The 22,980-nt window shown below is 39.6% G+C and overlaps 2 protein-coding genes across 2 annotated transcripts in view; one reads left to right on the forward strand and one right to left on the reverse strand.

Annotated features, from left to right (window-relative positions):
* IGFBP7 (insulin like growth factor binding protein 7) overlaps nt 1-10,857 on the forward strand; it is a 66,964-nt gene extending 56,107 nt beyond the window's left edge. The window contains exons 2-5 of the mRNA XM_019740083.2: nt 1,067-1,176; nt 8,632-8,748; nt 9,392-9,518; nt 10,591-10,857. Of these exons, the coding sequence (XP_019595642.2) occupies nt 1,067-1,176; nt 8,632-8,748; nt 9,392-9,518; nt 10,591-10,610 (374 nt within the window). The 3' untranslated portion in view covers nt 10,611-10,857. The remainder of the gene's footprint in view (nt 1-1,066; nt 1,177-8,631; nt 8,749-9,391; nt 9,519-10,590) is intronic.
* POLR2B (RNA polymerase II subunit B) overlaps nt 10,772-22,980 on the reverse strand; it is a 43,333-nt gene continuing 31,124 nt past the window's right edge. Inside the window, exons 17-25 of the mRNA XM_019740119.2 lie at nt 19,127-19,223; nt 18,045-18,139; nt 16,779-17,029; nt 16,607-16,696; nt 16,235-16,342; nt 15,389-15,502; nt 14,803-14,963; nt 11,499-11,694; nt 10,772-11,041 (exon numbers count right to left, since the gene is read on the reverse strand). Coding sequence (XP_019595678.1) covers nt 10,952-11,041; nt 11,499-11,694; nt 14,803-14,963; nt 15,389-15,502; nt 16,235-16,342; nt 16,607-16,696; nt 16,779-17,029; nt 18,045-18,139; nt 19,127-19,223 — 1,202 coding nt within the window. The 3' untranslated portion in view covers nt 10,772-10,951. The remainder of the gene's footprint in view (nt 11,042-11,498; nt 11,695-14,802; nt 14,964-15,388; nt 15,503-16,234; nt 16,343-16,606; nt 16,697-16,778; nt 17,030-18,044; nt 18,140-19,126; nt 19,224-22,980) is intronic.

Here is a 22,980-nt window from a genome sequence, read left to right on the forward strand (position 1 = left end):
TGTTTTAATTTTTAAATTATTTAAAAATGCAAAGACTACTCACAAGCCATGTAAAAAAACAAGTGGCAGGCCAGATCTGGCCCACGGGCCCCACGTCCTCCTTGGTAACAAAAAGGATGCAGACCCTTGAGGTTGGTGCTAAGGACCTTCTTACCTAAGGGATATAGAGAAGGCCTAGGGGTGTGTCCCAGGATTGAGGGGCTGGGAGGCGTCACTCTGGGCTCTCCCTGGGTGGTCCCATTCTGGTGACTCTTCAGACAACGCCTTGACAGATGCCCCCACTTGCCAGCCAGTGCCTGCTGCCAGGGACCTGGCCATAGAGAACCCTGGGAAAGAACCTTTTCCTTGGGGGCCCTGTGACACACAGAGTGGTCCTGTCACTGCTTCTCTTTTACCCACTGTCTCCCCCAACCTGTGGTGTGAGGCAAGACTCTTCCACCTTCTTCCTTGATACTAGGCCCCTTCTCTTCAAAGGTGTCTCCTTCCAGTCTCCCAGGACACACGGTGCTTCATGTTTTTCTCTTCTATGAAATGTACCATCCCTGCCTTCTCGCCACTGACTCATCAACTTCAGATCCTGAGCTTCTTAAGGCAGGGACGACCATCTTTTCTGGGTGCTCAGCACATTTTCAGATATCTTCGTAGATTTCATTGTGTTCATTACCCAAGGAGTGGTTGTATGTTGCCCCCTTGAAATAAACATACTGGTAAACAAAAAAGAACAACATGAAACATTTTGGAACTGAAATTTCACTGTATTAATTGGAAAGACCCAGATAATGCAAAACAGATGGTAAATTAAAACTCATTTAAGCATGATTTGAGAGACAAGAAAATTTCATAAACAATAAATTTCTCTTCCTAATTATTTTTGTTTTTGTCTAGAGGTATGCATTCCCAAGGCAAGATTAAAAGCATGCTGGTAGCCGCAGGGAGCCAGTCTGGTCTTTGAAATGTGCTTCCAATAATTCAGAGAGGGTGGCCTCATAAACATAATCAAGTCTTTACTTCCTAACATGCTCCCTGATGTTAAAAACTATGTTTGGCTTTGTGCCCTCTCTTCTAGGTCCTTCCATCGTGACGTCCCCCAAGGACATCTGGAATGTCACTGGCGCCCAGGTGTACCTGAGCTGTGAGGTCATCGGAATCCCAACCCCTGTCCTCATCTGGAACAAGGTCAGTGACATAGATTTCAGGAAGACATCCTAGACTGACAGGCTCCTCGCTCACTGTGCAAGGATGGTCGTAACCTAAAATCCTCAGCCTGTTCCATTGTGTGCTGCTCCTCAGTGTGTGTGTGTGGGGAGGGGGGCTTATGACAACCTTCCAGACACCTCCCAATTATTTTACTGACCTCCAGAACATTCCCTGCTCTGCTTTTGTTAGCAGGGCTGGCACAGGTGGCCTTAGGAGTGGGAGAACGATGCTAAACAGCCAAACCCACCCTCTGAGTGTGTGCACCTGTGAGCATGTGTGTGCGTGCATGGGTGTGTGCGTGCGTCTGTCTCCATGGGAGTGGGTAAGAATGTGGTTTCCTTAGCCAGGTTGAGTGAGTTCTCTCTAAGCTGGGGTTTTGTAGCCTTAGCCCTGTTGACATTTGAGCCAGCTGATGCTTCGCTGTGGGGCCTCCCCTGTGCTTTGTAAGATGTTTGCTAGCAGCATCCCTGGCCCCTCCCCGCTAGATGCCAGTGGCACCTACCCCCCCGGTTGTGACAGTCAAAGGTGTCTCCAGACATTGCCAAATGTCCCCTGGGAGGAAAGTCACCTAGACTGAGAACCACTGCTCTACGCCTCAGTTTCCTCCTTTGTATGATGATAGTAGCATGTAATTCTTGTAAAGATGACATAAAGTAAGGCAGGTAACATCACGTGGCTCGTTGTCAGATACGTAGTTACCACTGAGTCTGTTAGCTGCTGTTCCCAGAAATGTTTCCCTTCCAGTGGCATCATCTTGTATAACTATCTTCACATTTGAAGAACAACATCCTCTCAGCACGTCTGTAGAAGGGGAAAAAACACTCATCGGCCAAATCAAATAATACTTCACAGTTGTGCTGTACATTCTATTATTTCCCTTCTTATACACTTTGACTCGTTTAAGGGTCACAACAATCCGACGGAGTGAATATCATCAAACTCTTGCTGACACAAGGGAAACCTAGTTTAAGTCAAAGGCATAACCAGACTCCCCGTTGTGGCATGCTGACTTCCCCAGCAAGCTCTAAGATGGACCATTATCTCTTGATTATTTTGTTTGCTTGGTGTATGACCAGAGGAGCAACTTCGGGAATTCCAGGAGGGACTTTGGCACCAGAACTCTTTTTGTTGCAAGTTGCAGAAACTCACTTCAAACTAGTTTAGGCAAAAAAAAAAAAAAGGGGGGGGGGAGGAACGGGCGGTGTTGTGATTCTAACCTCAAGGGAAGCTGGATGCAGGTACACGAGGTGGCCAGGGCTCTGCTCTCAGTGTACTAGTCTTATTTTTTTTTTTATTCCACCTCAGAAAGCTCCCTCCATACTGTAGGTAGTATTGTCACTGGCAGCTCCAAGTTCATATTATGACCACAGGTTAATGACCCCAGAAAAAAGAAAGGGCTTCCTCCCTTCTCCGTGCTGCATTGTAAAATTCCCACTGAAGGGCTCTGGCTCACATTGTCACCTGCCAAACTCTGGCGCCCCCATGTGGCCAGAGAGCTGCATCGCTCCCTTGGGAACAGCTGGTGGGAGTGAAGTCAGGGTGATTCCAGAAAATTCCTGGGGATGGGATAGGCAGAGACAACACCAGCTGTACTACCACTATCCTTTACAGCTGGAACTTTTGCTAAGGAAGCAGTGAAATTTCGCCTCAAGAAGTTATTTTGTTTAAAGGGGAGCCGGGAGCAGAGAGGAACAAAAATGCAGCTGGTAGATGTGTTCCTGGCCTTGACTGCAAAAGCTGCTGACGCTTCTCTTGCTTATTTGGAGGCTACTGGCTTGTTCAGCTGGTGGAGAGGCAGGAGAACAACTTCTCAAAGGATATCCATACAAAGCCCTGGTACAGTGCTCTAGGAATTCCGCAATAAGAACCCAGGGTTAAAAAAAAAAAAAAAAAAAACCCAGGTGTCTGGGAACTGTGACCTTATTGACAAATCTGGCAGAGAAAAATTTCTTCAGTCCTTTCTCTGCCCCACTCCAGCTTACATACACACATACCAGGGAAATAAAACTGCCTGTGGAATCCTCTTTTAAGCTTCTGAAATTATATGGGTTAGATCCCCTGAGCTTCCCTGAGGGCTTGTCAACTGGGGGGTGGGGGTGAAGAAAAGGAGTTGGGGGGACAGGAAAAAATAACTTTTTACAGACTTGCGAGAAACAAGCAACACCCAGCTGCCAGGCTCTGCTGATTTTCCACTACCACATGCATGACCTAAAGCAAGGTTTTCAACCTGCAGACCATGACCCCATTCAGCAAGTCCCGAATTTAATGTAGGGATTGCAACCAGCCATTTTCTTTCAAAATAAAAAATAGAACAGAAAATATCTTAAGGCATCACATTTAGTAAGGGTATCATTTCATAAAACTTTTCTTTTGTATATTCCAGATCATAGTGCAAAATGTATGTCTTACCATGGGCTGTGTCAAAACACTTTGAAAGTCACTTTTTTAAATAATTACACAGACCATTTGTTTTCTCTGCACTGCCCTTGTAAGCCAACTGTTAAGAATAGACTTATATTTAAGATCACACGTTGTCCAAATCCAATTTAGCATAGAACTACATTTTGGATATAAATAAATGAACAGAATCCTCACTTGTCAAACTGAAGTTCAAAGAAGGTAGCACGTCCTTCTTGCTCAAGGATCCTTTGCAACCAGAAGTGATAGGACAAGGCTTCTCTCCGCGACACTTCAGGCTACAGTAGCACTTCCTATGGTTGGCACAGCGTGGCGATGGTCTATACTTTCCTGACCAGTAGTTATCATGTGACATTAACAAGTCCCATACTTTTTCAGCAAAGCCCTAGCCTTGAACTGAAATAGCCATCGTTACCTCAGCCCTGGTTAAGTCAGAGATGATGCTTATAGGAAAGGTAAAACTCCTAGAATTCCTTACAAACACTTGGATGTTTCTGAGACTGAGAGGATCCCCATTCGGTTCTTTTTTCTTGCCTGAACATTTCTTCAGATTTGGGCTTTCGTGACCTCTGAGAATATTCTTTAAAAAAAAAAAAATCAAAATAATAAGTGATAATGGTAATAAAGAGAAACTATCCGAGGATGTATAGAGTTCAAAATCTCCCCCTACCTCCTTCTGTGCCCTGAAATAACCAATGTGCACTGCCCTGGCTTGTAACCTGCCATACCCTTATGCGTGCCCGAACATACACAAATACCTATCCCCATATGCAGTGTGAGGGGGAATAGAGCGTTCATACTACTCTGAAACTTCTTTTTCTCAATAAATATTTCATGGGCATCCCTCCAGTTTTGCTTCTCAATAACTACGTAATAGTCCAGGTATGGGTGTACCATAATTATTAAATAGTGCTGCCTTAAACATCTGAGTACACATATCCTATGTACAAATGCTTTTCTTCCCTATAGATTTCTCCAAAAGTTACATGAACAGTTCGAAGGATTTTAGTTTTAGTGGACATTGTCAGATTACTTTCTGAATGGATTATAGCAGTTCACGCTCTCTAGCAGTATATGGGTACCCTGTACCTGCATCCTCACCAGCACTATCACCCCTCTTTTTAGTTTTTGTTAATTATGGGTGAAAGTATTATCACACTATTGCTTTTATTTCCTTGACTACATTGAGAAGATTTTCATATTTGGGTTTTCTCTTTTATGAATTGCCTGTTCATATCCTTTATCCATTTTTCTGTTGGATTGTTTCTTATTATCTGTCTCCGGCTTTTTGTATGTTCGAGATGGATGCTTTCTCCTGTATTACAGATATTTGTCCCTAGACAATCATTTTATCTTTTGTTTACAGTGGCAGGAGATCTGAAAGTTTTAACACACACATATTCAATTTCATCATAAAACTCCTCTGAAACTTCACCAAAAAGGCACAACAAATATGTTCTGGGCTGCATACATGTCCTTTTAAGTTTCCATGAAATTCAGTGAATCTTTGAAATGTATTAACTTGTAGGAGTCAGACTAATCCATCCTGCTTCTGTAATAATTGGCACTTTTTAAAAAATTTTATTTGAGGTAAAATTGACACATTATATTAGTTTCAGGTGTACAGCATGATTTGATATTTGTATATGTTGTGAAATGATTGCCACAATAAGTCTAGTTAATATCTGTCACCTTACATTTACCAAAAAAAAATTTTTCTTGTAATGAAAACGTTTAAGATCTACTCTCCTGGCAACTTTCAAATATACAATACAGTATTAACTATAGTCACCAAGCTGCACATTACATCCCTGTGACTTATTTTATAGCTGGAAGTTTGTACCTTTTGACCCCCTTCACCCATTTCTCCATGCCCCCCCCCACTCCCCACCTCTGGCAAAAATTGTTTGTTTGGGGTTTTGTTCTTGTTTTGTGGATTCCACAGTATTTGTCTTTGGCTTATTTCACTTAGCATAATGCCCTCAAGGTCTATCCATGTTGTTGCAAATGGCAAGATTTTCTTCTTTATAGTGGCTGGATAATATTCCATTGTATATATTTATACCACATTTTCTTTATCTGTCCATCTGTCAATGGACACTTAAATTGTTTACATGTCTTGACTATTGTAAATAATGCTGCAGTGAACATAGGGGTGCAGGTATCTTTTCGAGATAGCGATTTTGTTTCCTTTGGATGTATACCCAGAAGTGGTATTGCTGGATCATAAGGTAGTTGTATTTTGAATTGTTTGATGACCCTTCATATAGTTTTCCATAATGGCTGCATTGAGTTACATTCCCACCAGCAGTGCACAAAGGTTCCCTTTTCTCCATATCCTCACCAACACTTTTATCTTCTTGATAATAACTGCTCTAACCGTTGTGAGATGCTATCTCCGTGTGGCTATGATTTGCATTTCCCTGAATGGTTAATGACGTTGAAGATCTTTTCATGTACCTGTTGACCACCTGTATGTCTTCTTTGGAAAACATGTCTATGCAGATCCTCTGCCTATTTTTTAATCCGGTTGTATGAGTTCTTTATATATTTTGGATACTAACTCCTTATCAGGGATATAATTTGCAAATTCTCCCATTGGTATGTTGCCTTTCCATTTTGTCCAGGGTTTCCTTTGCTGTGCAAAACTTTTTAGTTTGATGTAGTCCCACTTGTTTTTGTCGCTTTTGCTTTCAATATTAAATCCAAAAAAATCATCACCACGACCCATGTCTAGGAGCTTACCACCTACATTTTCTTCTAGGAGTTTTATGGTTTCAGGTCTTACACTCAAGTCGTCGATCCATTTTGAGTTCATTTTTGTGTATGGTGTGAGATATTTTGTGCATGGTGTAAGATAGTGGTCTAGTGTCATTCTTTTGTATGTGGCTGCCGTTTTCCCAGCTTTGTTTATGGCTCTTTTTTGTTTCTTATGAATTGCTTGTATGCAATGACAGGATTCAGGAAGATTTTCGTGCAGCTAAAATACAAGTGAGGGCTGAAATGACTTCTTGAGTCTCCCTCTGATTCTCCCCCTAGTTGGCCCTTTATGGTGAGCAGTGACTACTAAGCAGGTTTTCCCTTCCCTGCAGATTCCTAAGGTTCAGACTTTGAGGCACTTCCAGCCCATCACACATACTCGTATGTACAATTGTCTTAGAAGCCACTTTCCTCAGCCTCCATCTTTTTTTAAAAAAACTGGAAAACGTATTTATCAACAAAATGTAAAAATTCTTGACACTTCTTTCTGTATTTTTACATGGTGATGAACTTCTTACAATATATTAAAATAGGAGTTCTGTTAAATGTAAGTATTCATTTTCCAACCAAATACTCGCAGTTCCTCCGTACTTGGTGGATCAGGTTACTTGGCACAGAAAGCTCTTTACTAAGAGTTACATGATCTGAGGAGCAACAGCTCAGTTGCCAAGATTATTTCTAGGCTGTGTCCTTCTGCTTTGGTCATGCACAAAATCCTTAAAAGAATCATGAATTCAGTAAATAAAGACCAAAGACATCCATGTATTATTTTAGCTGTTGAATCAAAGTATACTTACACCATTATTAAAAACCATTTTTAAACAACTATTTCAAAATTGGCACTAGCATAAACTGTTTCTGCCAGCTACCTGGGAAACTGAAGGGAAAAGATGGTTATTGAGCGTAACTTTTGTTTTGTAGCATTCGTGAGAAAAACACTTTTAAGATACCTGGTTTTCTGTCACTAATAGTGGCAATGTGGGGAAATCCCAAGGGAAAAAAGCAAACAAGCAAAAACCAGGCATTCCAAATTAGTAATGTTAGATATATTTTTTATAGAGCAGGAGCTGGCGTAGATGCAACAGGGTTTTCAGACTCCAGACTGGCATCACGAGGCAGAGAAAACAAAGGGTGGGTTTGAAGCTGAAACAACAGCTTGGTAACAGCAGGTGGTGGGAGAGGGATCACAAATAGGAAAACTAACTTACGTAGTGTGAAGAAAATATACACTCTGATCTGGTCTTTTTAAACTCAAGATTTGCTTAATTATAAAAGAAATGAAAAGGAAACTACCTGTTTGAGATTGTAAATCCTTTTTTTCTAATTATAAAGGTAGTATCAATAACATCAGCTTAACTCTTAAAGTAACCTGGGATGGAATAAACAAAACATTGCTTCTTGTACCTTTTCTCAACCCATCATTATCACAAGCCTTAAAATACTTATACTCTGTGACTCAGCAACTCCACTTCTAGAACTTTATGCCAAAGGTCTATGTATGGAGGGATTACGGGTAAATTTTACTCTTCTCTGAATTTCTGTATACTTTCCAAAGTTTATATAAAGGAACAGTTTGCCTTTTTAAAGGAGGGGGAAATGAGAATAGTATTCATTATGGGCCTCAAACCAAGGAAACCAAATTTCTTAACCCACCCTGCATCTCATCGTGATGTGCACAGGAAAAAGACAGCAAGTTGTGTCATCAGAGAACAATGACAGCAGCATGTATTTGACAGGAGTTTTTGCTCTCAGGACTTTTGTAAATGGTTTGATGAACCCCAGGCCCTCAAAAAAGGAATGGTATTGGCTTTGAATTCAACCTACTGTTTTTCATTTATGAGGTTGCTGTGGGAAGAACCCCTGGGCCTGGGCTTCTACACAAGGTCCCAAGCATCAAACCTCGCACCGGGTTACAAACACGGCTTGGCATGCAAGAAAAGGCCCAGTCCTGAGATGGAGAATTTACAAAGGCATGAGGGAAGGACAGTAGCCAGTGGCAGGAGAGTATAACGATGTGTATTTCCCAAACATACAGAAAAATACATTAATTTAAAATATATAAGCTTAGAAGGAACCTGACAGGAAGAAATAAGAGGATCTATAGTTTATGGAAGTATTCAAGAACAGGTAATATGAAAATTTCTGGGTTTAATCCAATTAAAAAGTGTGATGTATGCCTTGTGCAATTATAGAAATGTGGCCACTTCCCAGTTGATTCAATACAGAGAACTCAGACTATTTCCCCTTTTTTTGCAGGTCAAAAGGGGTCACTATGGAGTTCAAAGGACAGAACTCTTGCCTGGTGACCGGGACAACCTGGCCATTCAGACCAGGGGTGGCCCAGAAAAGCACGAAGTAACTGGCTGGGTGCTGGTGAGTACCAAGAGCTGGCAAGGATTCCATTGTTAGGCTCGGACACAGCTAACCTGGCAGAGGTGCCTGATGTACTGCCAGGCAAAAATACGTGACTTCCACATCTTTGGAGCAGCCCTACCTCCGGGCTGCTGCTCCTTTTTCAGAGGGAACTGAAAAAACAGCTGAGGTTTATTGGATGTTTTAGAAATGACCAACAAATAAATGCGAACTTCTTTTTTTCCTAAGACTTCAAAGCAAAATTCTCACGGGGAACTAAATGATCTAAACAGTAATTAATCAATCACTGATTAATAGTTACTTTATTTTACTTGACCTTGGACGGTTGTGGATACTCATGGATAGTATTTAGCTCATGTACCCTATCAAGGTCTCCTTCATACTAATGTATGTACACCTGTCCAGCTTTTAACCTATGCAGTGTGATCAAGCTGCCCATGACACTGCCTCAGTGGGACTCCTCCCGACAGACAAATATGGTGGCTGTCATCCTCCTAGTACAGAACTTGCACTGTTTCTAGCAGTGTCTTTGCTGTGAAACCCCTGGTCATCTTAGGAAACTTATGCAATAATAACCTAATTGAAACCACTGGAAAAAGAGAGGCCCACCATAGAGACACTAAAGACCTTTTTTCTTTCCCAGGTATCTCCTCTCAGTAAGGAAGATGCTGGAGAATACGAGTGCCATGCATCCAATTCCCAAGGACAGGCTTCCGCCTCAGCAAAAATTACAGTGGTTGATGCCTTACACGAAATACCAGTCAATAAAGGTAGGTAGTAAATCTCCCAGCCTTTAAAAATGAACAGTGCATTTGCTTAATGAAAACAGAACCAAATATGAAAGTATCAGACACAGCTCTTAATGCAATACTGTAATGTCAGGAATCTACAAGGACAGGACGTGTGTAATCGAAATGTGGCACACAGGGCTCTGAAAGAACATTTGGATGGCTGGTGGAACGCATTATTATGACTTAGATGCTTTCACCTTCTCTTATACGTGAGACAAAAAACTCAGCATTGACTGGAATAGCTTATATTTCCCATAACTTTCTACTCTACATGGTAGTTTTCCTTGTGTTTCCTTGACTGTTTCATTAAATTCACATTTAAAAGGAAATGATCGTGGGTCCTTCACTTTGAGCTTTTATAAGAAAAAGGCAGAAAGGAAAGTATATTGGCAGTTACCCAACTCTGTTCTGCCTCTGTCCCCGCCATTGTCAAAAGCTTGCCGTTAAGCCCCCTTGCTGGCGGTGCCAGAGTAATGCTATTTTACATTTATTAGTTCTCTTAGACTGAGGTCTGGATTGGCTTTGCCTTAAGCCAGAAATAAGAACAAACTTTATTACCAGTGTTTGTCAAAGCATTCCACTGTGTGGATCATTCAACTGGTATGAAAGGAAGAATTATCAAGTAAAGATGTGTTCAGTCAGATTCTCTTCAGCCAAGATTTGTAACACCAGGCGAGGAAACAAGCATCTGTAGCTAAGAGTTGTGCCTGAGTCTCAGCTCTGCCACTAATTATTCCACTTTAAATTCTGAATGTTAGCTGGGACAAGGGCAAGTTCCTTAGTCCCTCTGGATCTTGACTTGCTCATTTGTGAAATGTGCTCTCCCAGTTCTATAATAAGATCCAGCTCTTATACATAGACCAACAAAATCCCTTTCGTATCTAAAATCGTATAGCTCCAATTCCAAAGCACACTCCACCATATCATTTATACAGCTACTTACATATCCTTTATCCCCACATTTCAACATCATTTATTTGGAAACTACCTGAAAATTAGAATGTCAACCACATCCATATATGTAACTAATTTTGATCTTTTTTTTAAACAGGTGAAGGTGCCGAGCTATAAACCTGCAGAATATATTAGTCTGCATGGGTAAAAATAATCATAGATAACTACAACCACTGTTCTTGCCTAATAACCAGTTTCTTTTCGTCCAGCCCACTAACACTTTAGTTATAATTCACTGGTTTTACATAGTGAAATACAAACTAAAGATAATACATCAAAACTGTCTACAAAAATTTATTGTCTATTTACAGAAGAAAAGCATGCATATCATTAAACAAAACAAATAAAATGCTTTTTCTCACCACGTAGTATATATTTGCATTTTTTTAAAAGCCATATCATAGAAATAAAAGACCATAGATATGTACAAGTAACTTGTTGAGGATCTTTTAAAAGAGCTAAACACTCATCATCCGAGGTGCAATACTCATAGACATAAGTTCCTGAAACAGCAGTTTGCACGCGTAGGGCATTCGCACCAAAGAAATCTGAAAGAGAAAGGGTAATTAGCAAAGCTGTGTTGAAGCGAGCCCATGTCCCTGCCTTGGTGCTGGAGATGAATGACAAATAGGCTGATAACACTCATCCTGCTACCTTGGCCTTGGGGGTCTTTTTTCCTACCAGGCTTTGGTATTTCACCCTTTCTGCCAGACAAAATCTATAGTCACCCTTCTCAATTAAAAACTTTTTAAAAAACTCAGTTTAAAATTCTTTGTACAAGGCCTTATTACTTCCAAACGATGAACAGCTTAGAGACATTACTACGTTAAAATTTAAACTGATTTTTACAGAAATCCAATTGTCTTTCCTCATTTAAAACTAGAGAGGCATGTTATTCAAAGCTGTGACAATGCCAGTCTGTTCCAGCACACTAAATCTGCCTGGATGATTAGGACGGCACGGTTATAGCCTCAACACATACCAACTGCCAAGGTCTATACACACCTGAGTTTTATTTCGGCAGCCCCTGCATTCATACGTATGTGTCCTGGTGTTAGCGATCGCCATGATCCCACAGAGATTGCACACATGAACCTGATATGGATCTGATGCCTCAAACAATCTTTCCCTTAAAAACTGGGCTGCCCCATGGGCAATCTGACAGTCTCGCTCCATTTCTCCAAAACGCAGGCCACCATCACTGTTAAGGGAAAAAAACATTATTCAGTGTTTGTTTATTGTCAACACCACCTTGACGAATGGCAAAGGTAAAGAATGATATTAGTAAAGACTCTAGTTTTTATACCCTAGTATTCTCTCTACATGTGGGGAAGGGAGACATCTACCAACTATTTAATGTGCTTTAGAAGGTCCCCAAATACAGTAAACAAATTGATTCTCAAGCATAGCACGTAATTTTCCTCATAAAATACAATAAAGCACAGAAACGAATCGCATCATGCTATCATTTGACTTACTAGAATTCAACTCTACACTCAAAAATGAGTAACAAAAAAATTCTATCTAAATAAAGCAGCTTCCCCATGAATGAGTCTCCCAGGCAATCAAGCCTGAAATGAAAAACGCATGTTGGTAAAAGTAATGGAAAGAACAAGTGAATAATCACAGACTTCCCCAGCATGGAAGTCAAATGAAATACATTGCTCAGATGGTGGATGGCGACGGCTTCCTTAACATTCTTTATATACAAAATACATACAATCAATGAGTTTCTAATGACATTATCAAAAAAAATATTGGTCAACTTTGGAGGCTGGTAGACAACCAACTCATTTTGACAACTGGTAAATAAAGGGAAAGAATCGAGCATTTATCCTGCCTTTACTGTATGAACTGTCACCAGATAAGCAGTTTAGGGAACAAAGTTTCTCTCTATGCAAGTATTCCAGATAATAAAGAAAGAAGGAATGATGAAACTAGTCTTAGCAGCTTGCAATCCCTATTAAATTAAGGGCATTAGGTAATGATCATTATTACTAGCTGCTAAAATCATAAAAGCAAGACAACCAGAGAGGGAAGCATACAATACCACCTACAAAGTACTGTGAAAAGAACACAATCCCCTCATCTCATCAAGGCTCTAGATGACCTTTTTACAAGAAAAAAGGACCCACAACACAGGGATGCAATGCTCCAGACTGAGAAACCCTCCAGGACAAACAATCCAGTTTCTTCCACAAATAAACCTTAAGGAAAAAAAAGATGGAGGGCAACCTATAGATTAAAACTTAAAGCGATGTATCAATTAATTGCGAAGCACGAACCGATCCTATTTGTATCATAATTAAAACCAACAAACCTTTTTTAAAATTATGCAGTCGTCAGGGAAATATGAACACTGATGTTTAGTAATATTAAGGAGGTGTTGTAGTTAGTTTTTTTTGTCAATGTTCTACTCCTTTAAAACAGGTCCTGAAAGTACGGTCTGTGGATGCCGTGACGGTGAAAAGTATTTTTATAATAAAACAATACATTTGCTTCTTTCATTTTATCTACATTTGCTCTCATGATTGCAAAAGTCACTGAAAAACACTGCTGGCACCTGAACATAAACTTTACTAGCCATCATGTTTTCCATTGTGAGTAAAGAAAAAGAGTTTTACTTAAGAATGTCATTAAAGGAGCAGGAAAAATTACTAGTTTTATTAAACCCTGACCCTTGAGTACACATCTTTTTAATATATGAAGTAATGGGAAGTTCTCATAAAGCACTTCTGTGGGACACTGAGAATGATGGTCTTGAAGGAAAGCGCTTGCACGATTCTGAACTACTCACTTTTATCAGGAAATATCTTCGTTACTTGAAAAAAGCGGACAGCCGTTTTGTTAATCCACCAACATTAACACCAAGTATGTTAATACAGACTTAAGACTGTTGGCAGACATTTTTTTGAAAATGAACAAAGTGACCCTTCAAGGTAAACAATTTTAAGTATTTGCTGGAAATGATTAAAAATTTGAGTTTTCAATCAAAAATTAGAATTTTAGAAACCCTCTATTCCAATACTATGGGTTTAATAGCTTCCTAATACTTAAAAGACTTTTCTGATGACATCAGTGGTTATTCACTAATGTGATTTTTTTTGACATAATGAAATATGTCAACATTTAAAAATTTGCATAACTCAGTGAGCCAGTATTTTCCAAATTACAATGCTACAAAATGATGCGTGTGTACGGCACCTTGAGCTGAGATGCCACTGAGCTCCTGGATGGCTCAGTTGGTTGGAGCGCATCCTCTCAACCACAAGGTTGCCGGTTCGACTCCCACAAGGGATGGTAGGCTGTGCCCCCTGCAACTAGCAATGGCAACTGGACCTGGAGCTGAGCTGCGCCCTCCACAACTAAGACTGAAAAGGACAATAACTTGAAGCTGAACGGCACCCTTCACAACTGAGATTGAAATGACAACAAATTGACTTGGAATAAAGTCCTGAAAGTACTCACTGTTCCCCAAAAAAGTCCTGTTCCCCTTCCCCAATAAAATCTTAAAAAAAAAAAAAAAAAATTGCTTTAAAAAAAAAAAAATGATGCGTGTGTAAAAGATACATTCAAAGTGCAAGACCAATGGATTTTAATATAATAAATATAAATTCACCTATATGGCTTCAGATTCTACATCACAACCTTCTAGAAACTATAACTTGTCATTTTGGTATAGCATGCAAAAAAAACAACCCGAAAAGCTTATTAAAATATTCCTCCCTTTTTCAACCACATACGTATGTGAAGTCAGATTTTCCTTATATACTTAAACATAAGAAATAAAATACTAAAATGGAATGAATGCAGAAGCTGACACAAAAATCCACCTGTCTTCTCGAAAACTAGCTCATTAAAAAGATTTGCAAAATGGTAAACCAGTATCACTCATCTCTAAATTTATTTGGAAAATAAATTTAAGTATTATTATATTATGGGCTTACTACTGTTACTTTTAATAAATATTCTAAACCTGTCTTAATTTCTAATGGGATAAATATCGATACAACTCACAAACAACTGTTTGGGATTCTGGAATCCAGAAATTTTTGAGAACCACTCTTGTAAATATTTCATGAAATATTTATAGAAGGAATTATATGATGTCTGGGTTTTGCTGAAAAATAATCAGGTTGGTGGTAGTGGGGAGATGGATGTAACAAGACTGGCCATGAGTTCATAATTACTGAAGTGGGGTGACAGGTACACGGGGGTTTCATTATACCATTACCTCTATTTTTGTATGTGTTTGACATTTTTCATTAAAAAAGGCTAATCAATAATGATGATAATAGAGCTCCCTTACCGAGATCTACCCTCCATGGGCTGCCTATTAAGGATCTGAATCGGTCCCCGAGCACGAGAATGAATCTTGTCATCCACCATATGCTTCAAACGCTGGTAATAAGTAGGCCCAATGAAAATCTGTGATGTGATTTTTCTACCAGTGAACCCATTATACAGGACCTGAAACAGATACATTTTGAAGCACAGACTGAAAAATATTAAACAAATTCAAAGAATGTATGAGCACATACTGTATGGTTCCATTTATATAAAACTCAAAACCGACAACATTAATCTGTACTGTTAGAAGTCAAGAGAGTGGTTACCTTGGGGTGGGGGTGGGAAGGTAGGTAGTTACCAGAGGGGGACACAAAGGGGGCATCTAAGCATACAAGGATTCTGGTAATTTTCTTCTCAGGATTTGGGTGCCAGTCACACAGGTAGTGTTCACTTTGTGAAAATTCATCAAGCGGTACATTGATGATTTGTGCACATAGTTGAAGTATGTGTTATACTTCAATAAAAGGTTTGATTTTTTAAGATGAAACTACAGACACACAAAAAAGAATACATTTAACAACTTGCTAACGTAAGAGCAGACATACCTCGTTTCCTCGGAGGTGGTAGCCATAATCAGATAGAAGGTTAGAAATCTTCTGCACGTTAACAGCATCATTGAACGGCGTGGCATCACCAATTTCACCCTTGTTAGCTGATACCTTAAAAAAAAACAGTAAAAGCTGTTTCCTTCTGTCTCCCCTTAAAAGTCTATCAATACAAATATATTAAATTTTAAAAAGTCCTTTCTAGAAAAGATTTTGAACTTTAAAAGTCTATGTCATGGAAAGCTGTACTATCGTAAGGTTCATTTTATGAACATCTTACATGAAATATTTAAAACTAATTTACCTAAAAAATAAAAAATAAATTTTAACCCTCCAAATACGAAGCTATCCATGGGACCAGTTACAGAAAGAATGAGACTCCCAAATACCTCCTATGGCTCAAGGAAAATAACATTTTAATTCCCTAAAACCAAGCCATCCACTTGTTATGCTGTAGCCATTCTACCTTGCCAAGATACTCAAAAACAGAAAACCTCCACTAACATATGCATGCACAGCTGATAATATAGCTATCAAATTAAGTTCACAGTGAACTAGACACCAATGAATTAACTCTATCTATAGAAAAGACCAATCAAAAGGATAATCATATGTATATGTAGAGGTTGGATGAAGTAAATTTTACAAATATTCTAACTGAGCCATAACTTTGCAAATTTTTGCCAAAAAAAAAAAGGCATAATCATAACCAATGTAAAAGCTGGAAAATAAGTATCATACTAGCTTTTTTCAAAAATACCCTGGCTCAAATATGAGAGAATCACCTATCATAATTTTGGAAGGAACATCAGTTTGAAACCCATATTGTTGAAGAAAATCTCTTACCTTCCCTTGAAGACATTCAATCAAGTGACCAATAGTCATACGAGAGGGGATGGCATGGGGATTTATGATGATATCAGGGGTGATACCTTCACAGGTGAAAGGCATATCCTATAAAGGAATTTAAAAAAAAAAAAAAAAAATCTTAAATCCTTTAGCTATGGGACTAGAACTGACCACCCTCCCCCAATCTGAACTTTTCCATGTCCTAAATTTTGTTCAATGTAGTATGGTCATGTACTTATTCAACAATAAAAGTCAAGACTTTACCACCATTGGGCTCTTAAAGCAAATTTTGATTTAATAAAATGTTCAACAAAACTCTGGGTTAGGAGTAAGGGAGATACAAGTTACCTACCTATACACGTTACCTACCTCTTGTCTATATTGAATACCACAAGTACCCTTCTGACCATGTCGACTAGCAAATTTGTCTCCAATCTGAGGAATTCTAACAGAGCGTACCTGAATTCATATATAAAGATAGGTCAGTTACGTTGATCTAGTTTACTTTCTATAAATAGCAATGTGACAAAGCTGTACTCACCCTTATTTTACAAAATTTGTATCCTTCCTGGTTGAGAGTTACCATGACCTGATCCACAATGCCCGTCTCACTAGTTCTGAGAAAAGTGCTACAGTCTCTCTTGGTATAGCGTCTATTAGTGCTCTCCAATTCATCTTCATTTTCAGGCAAAGTGACTGTTTTGCCTATGATAACATCATCTCCTGATACACGAACCCCAGGAGCTATCAAACCATCATCATCCAGCTTATCATAAATGGCATGCCTCATCCCTGCAAGGAACCAGACATGGAATCTTCTGAAATGGTAGTACAATATAGGAAAGTATTTAAATGTCACATAATCCCCCACAAGACGAAAACCAAATAAATAAATCATTTCCAAGTCTGAGAAGTTCACAGAAATCTCTAACACCATGAACCATGTGTACAGTAATATAATGACCTTGTTCTAAATATCACAAGCTATACTGAACTCTGTAAAAAGCACAGGACTGAACACTGGAAAATCAGATTCTCCACTTGGATAAGAGCGTTGTCATTGTCTGATCTCTGCACTACACGAGAAAGACTATGATGCCCTCTACACACATCCTCCCACAGAAATTGTGAATTTTATCTTACATGATCTTAACTCCACCGGACATCAATTCACTACGATATAGAACCACCCCAGGAAATGGAGTAATAAGAAATGCTCCATTTCCTAGGGAAACGAAACACATTTTACTTCATGTAATACTATTAGAAGTCAAAACTGAAGCTGAGATACTCCATTTCCCTGGGATGACATTCCATCCATACTACTATATACGTATTTATTAAGTGTCTGAAAATAACTAGAAAATAAATGTTGAGTATTTTAGAAGAAACAAAGAAATGCTAGGTATCCTCTCATTTATTTGTTAAATGTATACAAATACTGTGACTAGACAAATATTATGGTTATACCACAATGTGAAGAGGAAAAGGAGTCCCCATGCAAATACATAAGCAGAGGAACAGGACACAGTATAAGTGAGAATGGAACTGAGATGTGTCCCATGAAATTATACGACCTCTCTTCCTCAATACAGAATTTACCAGGATAGAACTTACAGCAAGCCCACTCCTAGGCACAAAGACTTCTGGCAAACACACGTTTTCTTAAATATGAGCTTTAAGAATGACAAAAAAAATACTCCCACGTGGCAAAAAAAAAAATGGTGGGGAGGCAAAACCCAGAAAAATTAATTAGGGAACCCAGGTAAGTTAACTCTGAATTACATAAATGTCGGTTCTCACTTACCCTGGCACGTTTCACGTGTAGGCTTCTCAAACACTTCTTCTTGATCAAATCCTTTTTTAGACTCCTGTTCTTTGTACGATCGATAGAAAACAGACCTAAAAACAGGGTTTCTTAGGTAACTTCTATTTTCCTCTAATAACAGGGTTTAGAACATACCAATAAGTTTTACTTAATATTTGGTAAACAACTCAAACCATGAATCTGGGATAAGAGTTAACTGTATTAAGGGTCAGTTAAGTCCTAAAGGCTATTACTACATGGGCCACACATGTAGCATTTCACCCGTAACCTTAACACAACTGGAATTTATGTAAGAACAGGAAGGACCCAAGGTCACTGAGTCCAACCTGCTACCCAAAACAAGAATCCCTTCCATAATTACCCTCAGAGAGGGTCACCCCGAAACTGCTCCAATATTTCAAGTGAAAAGTTTGTGATATTAAAGCTATAATGTCTACCCTCTGATCCTAGTGCTAACCTCTGAAACTACACAGGGGGGAAAAAATCCATCCTCTTCTAAATTCCCGGTTTTTTAACCAATCTTTATATGCCATGGATTTGAAATTTTGCCAATAGAATAATCAAATTGAAGCATAATAAAGATTGAAAACACTGTAACTTTAATAATAGTTATTTATGGGTCCTAAGATTACTGGTTTATTTTTATTTCTTCTTTGGATGTTTCTATATTATCTAACTGCAAACATGTATTTGCTTACAAAGAAAGGGGGGGACTCAAAATACTAGTATCTGAAAATCCTGAGATATAGGTTGCTCAGGACCACCAACCAGGCCTTGTGCTTTCTGGAGTAGATGACACCACACTAAACTCTACACAGGCATCCACACAACAGCAGGAGCCTGCCTGACAGCCACAAAGCTTCATGAATGGAAGCAAAGGATTAAGTATTTTAACAGCAAAATGTGTCTGCTATGAGATCAAAATGTCTTCCAGCCTGACCTTCAAAACCACCAAAAAGTTGGACACACAGAAGTCAAACCTACTTTTAAAAAGTTTTCTTAATTAAAATATTAACATTTCCACTGTAGCTACGTTTTGACAACTTTTATAAATCACTGACCTGAAAAAGCCCCGGTCTACAGCCGAACGATTCATGATAACAGAGTCTTCCTGATTATATCCAGTGTAGGAAGCAATGGCCACGATGGAGTTGATACCTGGGGTGCAATGAAAAGCATAGGTGAAAACATCATCTGGGAAACAAAGAAAAATTGTCTTTCTTCTAAATCAGTTTCATTTCACCATATTTGCCATGTGTTTTCACCACAGTAATTGTTAAAGTCTACTCCTCCTGGAATAGCAATCTGTGAGGGAACTACTTTGATGGCTTAACATTTAACACAAGCAAATTCTAACAGCAGTCATTCCCAGGGTATCTATCCCTTCTTATAACCAGTGATTATATGCACAAGTCACCTCAGATTTATAAAGTGCCTCCCCAAACCAAGTGACAAGATTCTCACAGCAATCCTGTGCCATAAACAAGGTAAGTATTATTATTCTCATTATCAGAAAGAGCTAATTAAATACCTTATCCATGATCCCAAAGTTAAAAGACAATAGGCTGATTTCTGGTTTTAGGTTTGAACCTGGTACTACCTCTTCCCAGCCCTGCTCTGCTCCTAGAGCCTCTCCCTATGCCACCAAAAGAGTGGTATTATCTTCCCCATCACAGTCTTATTTAGTTGCTGCTGCCAAAACTTTTGATGAAACTGTAAAAAAAAAAAATAAGTATTCAAGAAGAAAAAACAGCTGAAAATACACTAGATTACAATGTTAAGAAATGATGGTTGAATATGAGTGCAGTTTCACTGAACATAACCCACATATATGTGAATCATCAGATTTTCCAAAATGTGAAAATACACTCAACTCCAAAACTATAGTTAACATAATATCTTGATTTAACTATTTCAAATGTGGAGTAAAAACTTTGAATACAGAATATAAAGGAACCAAAATCTGGATGGTTGAATGTTTTGGTTATCTGAATTCTGAAGTTTGTATTTGTTTCCTTAAAGCCAAATTCAATTTTCAATATACAACCCACCCTTCATAAAAAGACACAGCACTCATTTACTTGTGTTTATGTGCAGCAGAGGTGTAACAGTCTAACAAGGGGCGTGCAGGTGGGCGGTGACTGCTGCTGGCCTGGTTCTGGGACACTGAACACAACAGTCCTCCAAGTCTCTAATTCCCACTAATTCCCAGCCCAAGGCAAGAACAGATGTGGAGAGAGATACGTGCAACGGGCAGGCCCTCCTCCCTGGCAGCTACATTCGCCCCTTAAAAGTTCTGGCCGCTGTGCCACAGAAAGCTTTCCACCAGCGATTTTAAACACACTGGCCTGAGGTAGCTGATTCCAGAGTTTGTTTATAACATGAATTCATTCACAACATTTTAAAAAGTAAATTCACCCAAAGCTTAGACTTCAAACTTTTCTTGAAAAATCAGAGTTGGCATCACAGGGTGTAGATATACACATCACAACCACAGCTGAAGCTGAACCCATTCACCAACTACTCACCAATTCGGCCTAACCCTGTAGGAATCTGTGATTACAAACCCTGCTTAACAGATAACACCAAAGTCTTGTGCTAAATATAACCTTGACTGCTAAGGAAGAAGGATCTCAGACAGAACTAAGGGCATTTGTTCCTCCGAGTGCCTTGATGGGTTGGGAGCAGAAGCAGCTAAAATGCTCTGCTTGGGGAGGAAGGTGAGTGAAATTCTCCACGGGAAGGGCAGTGTCAGGAAAGTGGAGCCCTTCCTGAAAAGGGCCAGAACTAAGTTAGTAAGTAGCAGGCAGCCAACAAGGTCTTCAGAGATCAGGAAAGTCAAATAGTCTCTCCTCAGGTGTTAAATGAAAACTCTTAAAATCTAAATGCTTCCCGCTAAGAACTCTTTAGTTAACATTCACACTAGTCACCATCGTTCTGCGTGGATTCTTTGGGAGAAGTAGAAGAATTTAGATTTCACACACAGTCAAGCAGCGTAATGCAGAGAAAGTTCGTAAAGATGCAGGATTCTGAAGGCAAGGGGGACTGAAAAAAATTGAAAATTTGCAGAAAACTCAGGGTTTGGGAACGTGAGGGGATGCCATGACTGCGAAGCCAGCAGTGGGAGTATGTGGTATGTGGGAGACATGGCACAGGTTCCCCAGCGTGTGCTCGTTTCCATGGGCACCGCCTATGCCCCCACTCTTCTCAGGAGCATAGCCTACAGGTGCTCGACGGTCCTGGCTCTTGTGAGGTTTTTCCTGCCTCCTGTGTGACAGTCCCTGATGGCCCACGTGTGCTACGTCTCCTATAGGCCAGGGGCAACCTCCTCCACCCTGTAAGTTTTATCCACGGTATCTAGGCACGTATGAGACCAGCCAAATTCAGCTAAAGATAGTAACTTCTGAATTCTTTCTAACATTGTTTTCTTAGCTTAAAAGTCCAAAATCAAGAAGCAAGGCAGTGAAGAGGAAAGAGCACAAGAAAGGGAGACGGGGACAAGGCCTGCATCTGGTCAAACAGGAAATAAACAGACGAGTTTAAATTCTGGATTGATTTATTTCTTACGTTGTGTAACTTTAGGCAAAGAACCTTTCTGATTTTGTCTCCACATTTGTAAAACACTATTACTAATCAGCTAACATTTATTCCTCTCTTACTAATTGCTAGGTTCTAAGCCATGAGTCTTAAGTGGATTTAACCATTTAATCATCTCAAAAAGCTTTAAGAGGTAGGTACTATTATTTATTCTCATTTTGCAGGTGAAGAAACATTAAAAAGCTTTTACGATGCTTAGAAATAACGTGTAAAAGCGCCTTGGATGGTGTTTCACACAAACTGAACGCTCAGTAAATATTAGTAACTTTGTTAAAAATATCTGTCAGCTCGAGGACTATCAACCTGTGAATAATCTAGGATTACAACCCACCTGTCGGCCAGGTGCAAACCCTTCCTGCCACTTTGTCCTCAAACACTTCAAGCCCCAGCTCAGCACTGAGGAGGCCGACGGCCGGACACACTAAGTCAAGGCAAATTCGCGTCGCAAGGATCTTTGCTCCCAGAAGATGTCAACAAAGGTAACAGTACTCTACAGACACAGGAATGGTACTCATCACAAAGAAACTCCTCGAGATAAACTGATTCGCCCCTTCCCTTGGGCAGCGCTCAGAATTTAGCCAATGCAGCTGGTGCGCGGGCAGGGCCAGGGCCACTAATTCCGCTGGGTGGTCAGGAGACTGACTGCATCAACCGACTCGGCAAAAAAGTCAATCTATTGAGGACAATGGGAGCCAGATTTCTCACTAGCAGAAAATGGAGTTTAAAATACACACTGCGGGGCTGCGCTGGGATGGGAGACACTGCTGTGAACTCACGGTTCTTTAACAGATGGAGGTGTTTCCCTAGCTCTGTCAGCTGAGAGGACCCAGATGACTCTCGAATAGCAAGGCTCATACCTAGCACCCGGATTTGGGTTTCTACACGCTCTCATTCACTCAAAGGAGAAATGGTTGAGTTCAGATTTAGGGCAAGGAAAGCACAAGAGGAGGCCAAATGTAAGGAAGTATTTAAAGAATGATGAGGACCTATCAGGAGTCATCTTAAAAGTGCTCCAACTGGAAAATCTGGAACAACTGCAGCATCCAAATGGAAGAAATGATTGAATCAGAAAATCACCATCTGGCAACCATCATCACGGTAAACTAATGGCTGAAAGTTTGACATGGAACAGGAAATCTCATTGTCTCAAAGCACCTCCTCATAAGACTTTTTCCTTAGTAATAAGTACAAAATTCTTATAATTAACCAAAAGTGGAGAAACCTGACAGACACCATCTTAATCACATAAAAGCTAAAATAACAGCACGTGCCTCCTGATATGACGCACTGAGAGTACAGCATCACGTCTATGCTAGTT

The sequence above is a fragment of the Rhinolophus sinicus genome, linkage group LG02 (genome assembly GCF_036562045.2).
Source record: "Rhinolophus sinicus isolate RSC01 linkage group LG02, ASM3656204v1, whole genome shotgun sequence".
Classification (NCBI taxonomy): domain Eukaryota; kingdom Metazoa; phylum Chordata; class Mammalia; order Chiroptera; family Rhinolophidae; genus Rhinolophus; species Rhinolophus sinicus.